The 14,025-nt window shown below is 42.9% G+C and overlaps 1 protein-coding gene across 1 annotated transcript in view; it reads left to right on the top strand.

The window, feature by feature from the left end:
- Positions 1-14,025, top strand: part of SLIT3 (slit homolog 3 (Drosophila)) — a 915,040-nt gene that overhangs the window by 170,205 nt on the left and 730,810 nt on the right. The window contains exon 4 of the mRNA XM_006884333.1: positions 8,987-9,058. Within this exon, the coding sequence (XP_006884395.1) occupies positions 8,987-9,058 (72 nt within the window). The remainder of the gene's footprint in view (positions 1-8,986; positions 9,059-14,025) is intronic.

Here is a 14,025-nt window from a genome sequence, read left to right as displayed (position 1 = left end):
CCTGAACATCATGGAAGTCAAGATTAAAGACAAGTTGCTTCTATACTGTCAAAATAAATTGTGGCTCGCACCATTATTGTTATTTGTTCGTTGTTGCCATCGAGTAGGGTCTGACTCATGATGACCTTAAGTATCAGAGAATGACATCCTTCTCAGTCCTGTGCTGCCTTCACACCTCTTGATATACACTGGAGTCATGGCTCCTGTAGAGGGATTCCCTCATCTGGTTGGCCTTCTGCGTTGCCAGACATCATGTCCTCCCATGACTGGCCTTTCCTGATGGCGAGTCCATGGTAAATGAGACGAAGCCTCACCATCCTTACTTCTGAGGAACATTGTCATTGTTTGTCTCCTAAGACAGTTTTGTTCACTCTTTTTGGTAGTCCAAAAAAACTCTTTGGTTTTTATTTGTTTGAAAAAAAGAAAGAACTACACATGGAGGGAGAAGGAAGGCCCAGTACTACAGAGCACACAGTCACTCGGCTGAAGTAGTCATGGGTGTTGGGGTTACAGGCTAATTGACTTCTTCCCTACACCTCTGGGCCCAGTTTCCAGTCATGACAGTGAAATAACCAAACGTTGTCATACGTCAGGCTCCATATTGAATAGATCAGACAAAAGGTGATTTGCACAGTCAGAGAAATGGTTGGATTTGCTTTGGTTGACAGATGAAGAAAAGCAGGCAAATGTGGGGCTGTCAAGGAACACTGGTGACATAGTGCTTTACAGGTGGGGGACACGTCAGCTGTTCAAATCCACCAACTACTCCAAGGGGAGAAAGATCAGCAGTCCACTTCCGTAAAGATTTACAACCTCACAGACCCAATGGAGAGTTGTCACGAGTCAGAAGGACCTTGATAGCAATGGAAGGTTATTCTCCTTTTCATAGGACATGGTGGAAATAGTTTTATATCATGGCTCTCTGCTCTTTAAGCTTTCCAGATTTTCACATTTCCCTCTTCACTGAGTGCCCATGACTTACAAAGCCGCCTACATGCCCTGTTGGTTCAAGTTCAAAAACAGTGAGACTTTTTTCAGAAGCCTATGGATTTTTTTGGCCTTCATGTTGCTCCAGGAGGAAAGCAGAGGAGGAGTATTGATTTTAAGGAGAGACATCTGTGTGAGCTTTTTATCTTATTGTTGATGTCAGGCCCATGTCCTGATTTTTGAATCCCTCCTGCCCTGACCTCTCAGGGGTCCTGTCTAATGTCATTGGGTTATGTGGCCTCTGAGGTTCTGACCTGCCGGAGATGCCTGATGGCCAGTGAGGCTGCCTCTTCTCTCAGGGGCAGGGAGCCCTGTGACTCTTAATCAGGGAGAAGGCGTGGTAGCTGCTCCTCTGAATAACAAAGCTTCTTTAGCTCCTGTTACTTAGACATATTTGTGTTCCTTGAAGGACTAGTAAAGTTGGAAAACATCCAGGTTGTGTAAGAAAGTGCCTGGGGAAGGAAAACCAATTGATTTCATTACTAAAACAAGCAGTGCCCGTGACCTTTGGGAGTTACCACACTTGGGCTTTCTCCCATTCTGAGGCCTTGGTCAGGCAGCTGGATATGATGTCATTCCTTGAGAAAAGATAGTGACTGAGCTGTAGGTTGTTCTCCTTTCTGGTCCTGACGTAACAGTTTCCTTTTGGCTTAGAAATTCTGTACCCCAGACCTTAACCCAGGCTAGGAGAATCTGGGACCCCATTCTCTTTGAGCTTTGTCAGGCCCTTTGGCCCAGAATGGTAAGACAGAAGCTTCTGGACATTGAGCTGTCAAGATTTTTCTGAAGATACAGAGATCCACAGAAATGCTGGCCCTGGGGTACTCATGTTCACCTCGAAATAGACAGGCTCCCTGCACAAGGTTCAGATCTGTTGTCATAGGGTCGCTATGAGTTGGTATTAATGTGCTGGTATCTAACAACCATTTACTCCATAACTTCTCATCTTTAACCAGGTTCTCACCACAGCCACATAAACTACCTCAAGATCCTTCTTAATTTCTCTCCTTATTTCCAATTTTACCTTTTACCAAACCAGGTTACTGTCTTGGAGAGAAATTTAAAGTCCGAATTATATCATCATTCCATCCCTCAGGGGGAATACACAAAATCACTGTACCAAAAAGAATTGACTGATACTGAAATAATTCAGGAGGTACCATCTGATCCAGAGCCAATGGTATTGAAAGAAGAGGTTCAAGCTGCACTCAAGGCATTGGCAAAAAATAAGGCCACAGGAATGAATAGGATACCAATTGACATATTTTAAATGACTTATGCAGCTCTGGACATGCTTACCAGTCTGTGCCGGGAATTTTGGAGGACAGCGGTTTGGTTGACTGAAAGAGATCCACATTTGTTCCTATTTCCAAGAAGGTGATGTAACAGAATTTGGAAAATATCTAATAGTATCAATAATACTACATTCAAACTACATTCAAAATACAGCCAAAGATCATTGAAAAACAGCCAGATCAGTACATAGAGAACTGCCAGGGGTTTTCTCGATTTAGAAGAGGCTGTGACACTAGGGATATCATTGCTGATGTCAGATGGATCCTTTATGAAAGCAAAGAATACCAGAAGAATGCCTACTTGTGTTATTTGGTCTATGTAAAGGCATTTGACTGTGTAGGTCATAGAAAACTTTAGCTAACATTGAGAAGAATGAGAATCCTAGAGCACTCAATTGTGCTCATGCGAAACCTGTACCTAGAACAAGAAGCTGTTCTTGCAAATACAGTATGGGTTTAAAATTAAAAAAGGTATATATCAGGATTATATCCTTTTTCCATTACAAGCCAGTTGTATGCTGAGCAAATTACTTGAGAAGCTGAACTCTGGGAAGAAGAACGTGGCTTCAAAATTGGAGGAAGACTCATCAATAACCTGTGTTGTGCAGATGACACAGTGTGTTTGCTGAAAGTGATGAGGACTTAAAGTACTTGATGCAGAAGATCAAAGAATACAGCCTTTAATATGGGATGTAATTAAACATCAAGAAAACAAAAATTCTTACTATTGGACCTATAGGCAGTATCATCGTAGATGGAGAAAAGATGGAAACTGTCAACCACTTCATCTTACTTCGAGGCACAATCACTATACTTGGTACCATCAGTCAGGAGATTAGGAGATGTAATGCACTTTATTCAGTCATGGTCCTTTCAGACACTCAGAGTGTTTCTGAGAGCTAGACATTGTATAAGGATTACAGAAGAGTAATTGATGTCTTTGAGCTGTGGTGTTGGAGAAGAGTACAGATATGTTTGGGAGGATGCTGCAGCCAGAGTGCTCCCTGGAGGCAAAGATCATAAAACTTTATCTTACATACTTTGGGCATGTTACTAGGAAAGGGCCACCATGCTTGGGAAGGTGGAAGGACGGCAAAAGGGAAGAAGAGCCTCAACCAGGTGACTGACATAGTGACTTCAGCAGTGGGCAAAAGGCGTCAGAGACTGTGAAGATGACACAAACTAGGCAAGTTTCAGATCTGTTGTTTGTAGTCTCTCTGAGTCATACTTGACTTGAAGGCACCTAACAGCAACAATATTTCCCTTAGCACGAAGCTAAACTCAGATTCTTTAGCGAGTCCTGGTGACATATTAAACTGCTAAAGAAAATGTTGGTAGTTCAAATCCATTAGCCAATCTGAGGAACAAAGATAGGCAGTCTTTTCCTGTAAAGACATAAAGCCTCGGAAATCTAATAGAAGATTGCCTTGATGGTTGTGCGTTTGGTTTTTCTGTTTTTAAATCCTTTGCTATGATCTACTAGGCCCTTCAGGTTATGACATCTGCCTACCTATACAGCTAAATCATTGTGTTTCTCAGACTCCTTTCATGTTCCATCAGTGTATGACCACTCTCCAAATGCTCTGTTGGCAGCTAGATCTCCATGGTCATACATATCCTGCTCTCAGTGTCTTGAATTCTCTCTCTACCTCTTGAACATTCACACTCATCCTTTAAGAAGAACATCAAAACTGCTTCTTTTGCGAAGTCTTCCTATAACAAGATCTGGATTACCTGTCCTTCCTCTGTGTTCTGAAACACTTTTGTTTACATGACTTTTTTAAAAAAAATGTCTGTTTCCTTCAGCAGTATATGACATCCTCAAAGGAAGTCATTGTTTCTTACTCAGTTCTATGTTTATAAATTATAAAATGGCTGGATTGATAGAAGGATCAATAGGTGATGGACAGATGGATGTATGACTGTGTGGATAGGTAGAGGATTAGTGAATGCATAAATTAATGGGTTCAGGAAACAAGGTGATAGAAACTTCTACTTAGATCCACAAAGACAAAGCTATGTGTTGCATTTGTTCAGGCTGGAATGCAAAGTGACCTTGTAATTCAGAAGGTGGTAGGGTTTTTTTGCCTTTATGTTGTTACACCGAGAGGAAAAGAGTATTTTAGATTTTTGTCTAGTATTTTTTTTAAATCGTTATACCTTAGTGGGTACATAGTATTCCATTGCACAAATGTACCACAATTTGTCAATCTATTAATTTATCGAGGGTCATTTGGGCTGTTTCCATTTCCTTGCTATTGTGAATAATGTGTCTATGAGCATAGGTGTACATATATCCATTCTCGTCTCTAGATTCCTTAGTTCTAGATTCCTTGGGGTATATTCCTAGAAATAAAATAGCTGGGTCACATGGGACATCTATATTCAGCTTTTTGAGGAAATGTCAAACTGCCTTCCAGAATGGTTGTACCACGGAGTTATTATTTTAGAGGAAAGGGGACCTCTGTGTGGGCTTTTGGTCATTGTTGGCCAGGTCCACATCCTGATTCCTGAATTCCTCAGAGTCTGCCGTTATATGGATCCTGTTAAAGCCTAACCCCCATTAGTCTCTACTTCCAGCTTGCACTAAAGCAGGAGGTTTCTCCTTGTGAGCGCAGGTGCCAGGGCAGCAGATGGCACGAGTGATGGAGTGAGTCATGGGCAGTAGCCACTGTCTGCAGTGCTTGCTTGTTCCTCTGTCAGGAGAGCAGTGCCCTTTCTTCTGTGCTTTCTGTCCAGGTGCCGCTCTGTCACCCTCCACAAGGGCAGTACACCTTACATGGCTTGGTGCCTTCGCCTGCTTTTGGAAGATGACCTTTTGGAGTAGCTGGTTTTTATTAAATTAACATGAGTAAAGGCTGTATATTAAAAACAGGTTTTTAGCTTCTTTTGGTACAGGATTCCTCAAGTAGGGGTGGAAAGCGTCCCCAAGGCCTTAAGGAGCAGATTCTAAATGGGTTGCCCTGGAATCCTCATTCAGGGTTTGTGAAGCAACAGGCAGAGCAAAAACTGGCTAAATGTGGTTGTTTTTATTTTTGCCCAGCCGCAAATACAGGCAAGAACTAGAAATGATTTTTCCCCTTCCTAGAGTCTTGGAGCCAAGCTGGTTTTTATTTTTAGCTTCAACTCTGGTTTAGGGCTTTTAACACACTAAACACCCTACTCAGTGCTGATGGTGGTGGACTAGATTGTAGGATTTTTCCATGGAATGGTGTGTCAGTTGTGTAAATGTAAAGTCTGCTGGTCTTTGTACATTTGTCACAATAGAAGGTAGTTCTAGACAGTGCCACGTGGACCTACAGGAGAGTCCTTTTCAGGGAGGGAAAATATAGTTGGAGTGGCTCACGATCATAGTTGGATAGAAGAAGAACCAATCTCAGAAGAAAAAGGGAAGAAGACATTGGATCTGTGTTATTCAAAGACTTCAAGGAATATTATGGTTAAGAAGCAAAGCTCTGGAGTCAGACCACTTGAGTTCAAATCCTGTCTGTACCACTTTTCCATACAATGACCTTGTGGGATTTGCAGAACTTCTCCAAGACTATTTCCCTGTCTGAGATGTGGATAAGGAAATGTTAGCTTTCAAGCATTGCTGCAATTGATGTCATGCACATTCAGCCTTTAGCACAATGTTTGGCAGGAGATTGGACTTAGTAAACATTATTTCCATTGTTACTGCCCTGTTCTTACTGCTGTAAGGCTGATAGTTCTAACACACCCAGAGATGCTGCAGAAGACAAGCCTAGTAATTGACAATGGAAAGATCACATCCTTAAAAACCCAGTGAAGCATTTCTACTCTACACACATGGAGTGACCATGAGTTAAAGTCAGCTCCATGATGAATAACAGTTGCACGTGTATCAACAGTGTGTCATTCAAGTCCATCATAACCCTGCTGAAGGGAATTCTGGTGGCCTTGTGCATTACCTGCTGGGCTGTTAATGAGAAAGTTAGTGTTCAAATCCACCAGCCCCTCCCCAAGAGGAAGATAGACAGTCTCCTTCCATAAAGATTTTCAGCTCTGGAAACCTAATGAAGAGCAGCCATGAGTTGAAATCAACTATATGGCAGTGGATTGGTTTGTGTTGGAAAAAATGAGAAAGTACGTTTGCTCTGTACAAGGGAAACTGTAGCCTCAAAAGGACAGAGAAGTTTCCTGGAGCTCTGCAGTAGGTACTTGATACAGCCAGCCCTGAGCTCAGCCATGGCTTACCACTAAGTCCTCAACTGTATTCCTTCTCCAGGACTAGTGGTTTCCAGCTTTATAAAGCAATTGATCACAACTATGTGAGGGAATACTTGTTGGGGACCTACAGTTAGAGCTTTCATGGCATAGTCCATAGGGTGTGGCACTATTACCATAAAGGCCATGCTTCCTCACTGGCACTTAGAAGTCACCAATGGCCCTATAGGGGATGAGCCACAGATCCTGTGTAACTTATGGCCTCACAAGCCTAATGGAGCGTCAGCAATTAGTTGGTCCCAACTCAAAGACAATGAGTGAATGATCTACAATTGTATTTGGCAGTTTGGTAGAGACATTCACTGTTGTGTTGATGAAAGCTCAGACACTAGATCTGAATGGTCTGAGTTTGAATCCTGGATCTTCTACCTACTACCTATGTGACTCTTTCAACTTACTTGGCCCCCTAGACCTCAGGATCATCATCTGTAAAGAAGGGTTGAACTCATATTCATATTAAATGAACTATGGCAGGTAGTATAATAATTATTGACTGATAGTAAATACTATTAAGTATTACCTAATTATCATGATTAGGCTTTCAGTGGTTGAACTTTTGCCTTTCTTTTAGGAGACCCAGGTTTGATAACCAGCCTATGAGCACGTATTTGGCTACCACCCTTCTGTCAATGGAGGTTTATGTTTTGCTATGAAGCTGAATAGATTTCAGTATTGTTTCCAGACTAAGACAAATTAGGAATAAAGGCCTGTGACCTACTTCTTAAAATAAGGAAGTGGTGGTGGTGGTTGTTAAGTGCTGTCGAGTTGCCTGCATCTCATAGCAACCCTATGTACAACAGCCCTAACCCCTGCTCTATCCTGTGCCTGTCTTATTGTCTCTGACACACCTACTCCTGTTACCCCAGACACTGACCCAATCTATCTCATCAAGGGTCTTCTTCTACTGTCCTGTCCCTCCACCGTCCCAACCATAATGTCCCTCTCCGAGGACTGGTCCCTCCTTGCAACATGTCCAGAGTATGTCAGATGAAGCTTCAGAATCCTTGCCTCCAAGGAACAGCCTGGTCTCACCCTCTCCAGGACAAACCTGTTCATTCTCTTAGCAGTCCATGGTATACTCAATATTCTTCTCCAGCACCACAGCTCAAAGGCATCAATTCTCCTGTCATCCCTAGTCACTGTCTAGCTTTCTGATGCATAGCAAGTAACTACAAAGACCATGGTCTGTATCAGGCACACCTTAGTCTCCAGACTGACATTGTTGCTCTTCAGTGCTTTGGAGAGGTCTCTGACAACAGATTTTCCCAGTGCAGTTCATCTTTTAATTTTCTGGCTGCTGGTGCCAAGAGTGTTGACTGTGGAGCCAGCTGATGGTTTTGAACTACCTGCCTTTGGAATTGCAGTGCAGCTTCTTATCACTAGGCCACCAGAGATCCTCTCTCAACATCAAGAAAACAAAGATTCTCGGCAGCATTATGATAGATGGAGAAGAAATTGAGATTGTTAACAACTTAAGCTTGCTAAGTTCCAAAATCAGCACACTTGACTATAGCAGCCAGAAAATCAAAAGACCAATTGCATTAGGAAAATCAGAGACCTGTCCAGAGAGCTGAAGAGCAAGGATGTCTGTCTACACACTAAAGTAAGCCTGATCATGCATCAGAGAGCTGGACAATGATTAAGAATGGCAGAAGAATAATCAAAACCTTTGAGTTGTGGTGCTGGAGAAAAGTATTGAATGGACTGCCAAGAGAACAACAGGTTTGACCTAGAGAAGGTGAAACCAATCTCCCTGGAGGCAAGAATTTTGAATCTCTATACTTAGGGTATGTTGCCAGAAGAAACCAGTCCTTGGAGAAGGACATCATGCTTAGAAGTGTGAAGGGGGGGGGGGGAAGAAGTGTGAAGGGAACAGTGCAGAAGAGGAAAATCTGAAAGAGATGGATTGACACAGTAACTGGGGTTATGGGGGTTAGATATACTAGAAATAGTGAAATTGGCTCATAATAGGGCAAGATTCAGAGCTATTGTGCATGGGATCACTATGAGTCACAGTTGACATGATGGCACATAACAGTAGCAACAACTTTATTTATGGGGGGGCAGTTAAGTTCATTTTCTATTCCACTTTCACCATAGTGCAATAATTTCCTGGAGCGCATAGTAAGAAAAGTTTAAAATCAGATCTCTGTGAGAAAGGATAATGTTATTAGCTAGTGATGTCTGTCCTGGGCTTGGATCAGGGGAGTGGCCACGTGCATGCTCTGCTTTGACTTATGACTTAGCCTTGTATCTCTAATTTAACTACAAGTTCCCGGAGACAGCTTTTACTGTTACACATGTTGAACATTCCCTGTTGAAAGGTCTACAGAGTCTTTCCATACTTGCTATTTGATTGATTGATTGAGATGGTTCTTGTGACTACACTAGATCCTATTTAATGTTGTCTTGACATCCTTTCATTTTTTTTTTTTTTTTTTTTTTTTTTCGGTCTTTAGGCGCCTGAACAAGAATAAGCTGCAAGTTCTTCCAGAATTGCTTTTCCAGAGCACCCCGAAGCTCATCAGACTGTGAGTAGAACTGATTCGTATTCTGCCTTGTGCCTTACTTGGCTTTGGTGATGTGGATAATGTATGTGGTTGTCTTTGTGTCTGGATCCTTGTGCCAGTGGAGTCTGATCTGGAGCCTGGGAGCAGGATTTTGACCTGGTGTGTCAGTAGGAGAGATGGAATTGTAGAAAATAAAGGTGCTGCACACCACAAACTCACACCTCCAGTCTTGACTTCTTGTCCCCTTTGTTCAGAGATTGGAACATAAATGGACAATAAGGATGAGTGATTTCTGCTCATAGGTCATTCTGTGCAACGTGGGAGGAAACTTTTCTGTTTGAGTCGAATATGAATGTGAGGGTAAGACTGGAGGTGAGATTGTTAACAAGAAATTCCCAGTGACCCTAGAGAACATTGGTTTGGAGTCAATGTTCAGCTGTGCCACCTTGCTGACTGGAACAACTCCTGCTGATTGCCTACCAGTCATAAAACCTTGACTCTCAGGTCTATGATTTTGTGTGACAAAGAAAACAAAGTGAAACAAAAATCTCTTGATTTCTTGCATTATCTTCTGGAATGGTGCGGCCTGTGATGAGGAGGGAAGAGGTGGTGCTGCTTTTGTGCATTTATTCTGTGTGAGAGTGTGGAAGCTCAAGTACTGGAGATGCATGTGGCCTTGGAGAGTGTAATTCATGGATAATGGGTGTTAGGAAAGTGCTAATTAAGGGGAGTGACAGATCCATGATCCTGAACCTACAAGCCCTGCTGGTAATGAGTAAGTAGTGTGCATTGTGGGGTGGACTGGAGTGCCCAATACTTGACTTTTTGAGTGGTGTGACACAGGCTCTGATGCCTAGGGTTTAAGCAACAAAATTTACAGCCTGCTCACTGAGATGCTACAGTTTCTGGGGAGGCTCCAAGATTGTGGCCACCAAGCTCATTTCCAATGGTTGTATTTAATACCTACTTATGCAGTCAAACAATGCATATAGGCTCTGGGATAAATCGGGAAATGTAAAACACATGTCTGTGTGTTCACTTAAGAATGAGTTCTGAATTAGGAATACACACACACAGAGTACATACATAATGCATTTTAAAAGGGCACTTTGTTGGAACAACAACAGGAACAGGTTGGCTAAAGTTCTAGTGTTGCTGTGGCCTTGCTCGCCTCTCTGGGACACACCTGCACTCTGTCAAGGTGTCAAGGTCTCCTCTTGCTGTGTGCTCATTTTCTCTTGCTCAGTCAGCCTAGCTGACTTTGTTCAAGGGTGAAAGGACATGCTTCTCATTCCACTCTTCCAATCTGGATCTACCTGGGAAGGGTGTGTGTGTGTGTGTGTGTGTTTCAGCTGTGCAGACCTGAGGTTCTAGCAAAGCTGAACAAGCAATAAGGAATAGCCATATGCAAAAACCACCCTGGCTTCTACTTCCCTTGCCCTGTGCACCTCTTTCCGTCATTGATCACCTGATAGTCATTTCTCAGCTCAGCTCAGCGCTGAGTTCCATCTCTCCAGTGACCTGCTCTGAACTAAATAGTTCTGGTTATTTCCTGGTTATCTGAAATGTCTGTGTCCATCTGCTGGCAAAGAGAAGGTATCAGTGGGTCTGGGTGAGGTAGACACCAGTGAGTGAGTGGGTGAGATCTGGGTGTTCCACTTGCAAGATTCCTGGTTGACTGCTACTTACGCACAGAAGTTGTGGGCTCCCAGCTCTCCTGTGGCCATCCCATGATGCTCATGATGTGCAAGACTGGGCTTGATCCAGACAGAGATAACATTTTAGGTTGTGCTAAGTGGTCTCCAAGGTACTGGAAGCTATGCCTAAGCAGGTAGCATGGGAGCCTGAGAAATACCTGAATTATGTCTTAACTAATACTTTCTAACTGAAAGGGCTTAGAGAAGTCACTTTTGCTGTCTATGCCTAGGTATCCTCATCAGTAAAAGGGAGTCCCCCATTCACCATCTACCTACTGAAGAACTTGTTGTTACTATGTGCCATTGAGTCACCTATGACTCATAGTGACCCTCTGTACAACAGCCATAAACACTGCTCCATCCCATGCCAATCTTACTGTCTTCAGCAACCCTCTCCCTGTTACTGAATCAATCCATCTCATTGAGAGTCTTTCTCTCCTGTGCTGTCTCTCCACCCTTCCAACCATAATGTCCCTCTCCAAGGACTGGTCCTTCCTTGCAACATGTCCAAAGTATGTCAGATGAAGCTTCAGAATCCTTGCCTCCAAGGAATAGCCTGGTCTCACCCTCTCCAGGACAAACCTGTTCATTCTCTTAGCAGTCCATGGTATACTCAATACTCTTCTCCAGCACCGCAGCTCAAAGGAATCAATTCTCCTGTCATCTCTTGTCATTGTCTAGCTTTCTGATGCATAACAAGTGATTTCAAAGACCGTGGTCTGTATCAGGCACACCTTAGCCTCCAGACTGGCATCGTTGCTCTTCAGTATTTTGAAGAGGTCTCTGACAGCAGACTTTCCCAATGCAGTTCATCTTTTAATTTCCTGGCTGCTGATACCACGAATGTTAGATGCAGGGTCAAGCAAACTGAAGCTGTTAACAATCTCAGTCTCTTCACTATATATCATGATACTGCCAGTTGGCCCACTGAAAAGTTACATATAAATATCTTTTAGTATAATAGGCTCGGGGGGGGGGGTGTGCGTGTGTGTGTGTCTGAAGTGCCATCTTTGTGCAATCACCATGGTAACTATGGTTGCTCCTATAATTCCAGACTTTAAATCTTCACTTTTTAATCTCCTTTCTTTGGGAGAATGGAGAGATTAGGAGTCCCTACTGGCAGTGGGATATTCCATGGACTACCTAAAGAACAAACATACATGTCCTAGAAAGGGTACAGCCAGAGTGCTTCTTGGAGGCAAAGCTGATACAGCTTCTTCTTTCATACATTGGACATGGAGGTAGGCAAGGCAAGGGTCATCATGCTTGGAAAGATGGAGGGTCAGAGAAGGAAAGGAAGACCCACCAAGATGGGTTGATACTGTGACTTCAGCAGTGCACTCTGGTGTCTCAGAGATTATGAGGATGGCACAGGATAGGACAGGGTGCAGATTGACTGTTCATAGGGTTGCTATACTTGACTTGATGACACCTAACAACAACAAGATGGACAGTGAGTTAAAGCTCATGGAGCTTTTGGTTCAAGGTAGTGAGCTAGGGCCTTTTAAGGCAGGAACATGGTTTGGTTCATGCTGTGTTCATTTCTCCTCCTGCTCCTGGCATAGAGAGAAGCAGTCAGTGATTGAATGAATGAATGGAATAGGCCTAAAGATACAACCCTGTTCTCAGCAGTCTTAGTTCTTCTGTCCATCATTCATTCAGTTAGCTCTTCCTGACTGCTTATTTTAGCTTGATCTCTGTGCTGGACGTTGGGCTGCAGACATAAAGGATATCCTGTCTGAGTTAGAAATTCAGATAACCTATCATGGCACAATCTGAATAGCTGCCACAAGGCTTGAGAGTTAAATGTATATAAATGTATATATTTTAAATTGGAGCAACTGTGTTAACCTCAGTTTGAGCTATAATCAGCAACCCCTTTTTTTCTCTCTCTGGGCTTGATCTTTGATTTTTCTTAATGGCTCTATTGTGTCTCTGTCTTATTTCATGGGCCACTGCCGGGCCTTTTTGGAAGTAAGCAAGGAACAAATTAGAAATCAATAACTGTGCAATCATGAGTGTGTACATATGCCACTGGCTGTATTTTCATGCATCTCAACAGACCCAGTGAGCCATTTCTCCAGAATGTCAAATGTGGGCACGTGGTGGCGGCTGCTCCCTGGAGTACCATGGAAGAGGTGCAACAATTCTGGGTTCTATCTTTCTTGCTTTATTATTATTGGAGACAAAACCTACTCACAAGTCCATACTTTAATAAAAATACCTTTTTAAAAGGTCATAGGCTTGTAAGGAGATATGTAATACTGTTGTTGTTGTTGTTGTTGTTGTTGTTGTTGGGCACTGTGAAGTTTCCTCTGACATACAGCCACCATGCATGACGGAAGGAAACACTACCTGTTCACTGCGGTGCTAGAACCCAAGTTTACAGTCTCAGTTGAGGCCTTTCTTTTTAATTTCATTTACTCTCTGCCTTACTGAGCATGTCTTGTCCCTCTTGGCAACACGTCCAAGGTGTGAGGATGCAGCCTTATCCTCCCGATGTCATCCAACAGAGACTGCGTTGTTCTTTTGGCAGACGGTGAAATAGTCAGTCTTCTTCACCAGCACCACAGTTGGAAGATGGCAAGTCTTCATTGGTCTTTTGTATTTATTGTGCAGTGCTCACCTGCCAAGGATGTGATGGAAAATGCCATCGTTTGGCTCAGGAGAGGTAATGGCTCACACTGACATCCTTGCTCCTTGGCACTTGGTAGAGGTGATTTACAGCAGATTTTTTCAGGCAAAGTTGTCATTTGATTTTTGACTACTGCTTCCGTGGTTGTTGTCCATGGAAAATGTCTTAAGTAGTGATCAAAACAGGAATCAATATTTATTGAGAAACCATATTTATGGTGAACTGAAAAATTAGCCAGTGATCCTAACAGCCCAATTCTTCTGTTCATGAGGTTGCCATCAGTTGGGAACCAAGTTGAACAGCAACTGCAACTTGTTATCATATTCATAGCAAGGGACAGAATCTATTTTAACCTAAAGAGGACACCTCTGGGCTCAGGTCATTGAAAAATCCACTGATAGTGATGACTTCAGGCACAGTGGGGCCAGGGTCCCAGTGATCTAGCATGTTGTGTAATTCTCTCTGTTCTTGTAGTAGGGGTTATGACGGTGAGAGAAGATGACTCACAGCATATAATATAGAAACCCCAGTGGACTGTATGAGTTCATCACCCTTTCTTGTAGAAGGAACTGGGACAGAAGACCCTTATACTGTTTCTGTTGTACTCCCCTAGAGATAAAGCATGCCACTTTACATCTTTGGAGCTGAAATGTCTA

Source organism: Elephantulus edwardii, unplaced genomic scaffold (genome assembly GCF_000299155.1).
Source record: "Elephantulus edwardii isolate Elephantulus edwardi_28Jun2011 unplaced genomic scaffold, EleEdw1.0 scaffold00033, whole genome shotgun sequence".
Taxonomy (NCBI): domain Eukaryota; kingdom Metazoa; phylum Chordata; class Mammalia; order Macroscelidea; family Macroscelididae; genus Elephantulus; species Elephantulus edwardii.
This window is presented reverse-complemented; position numbering and strand designations above follow the sequence as displayed.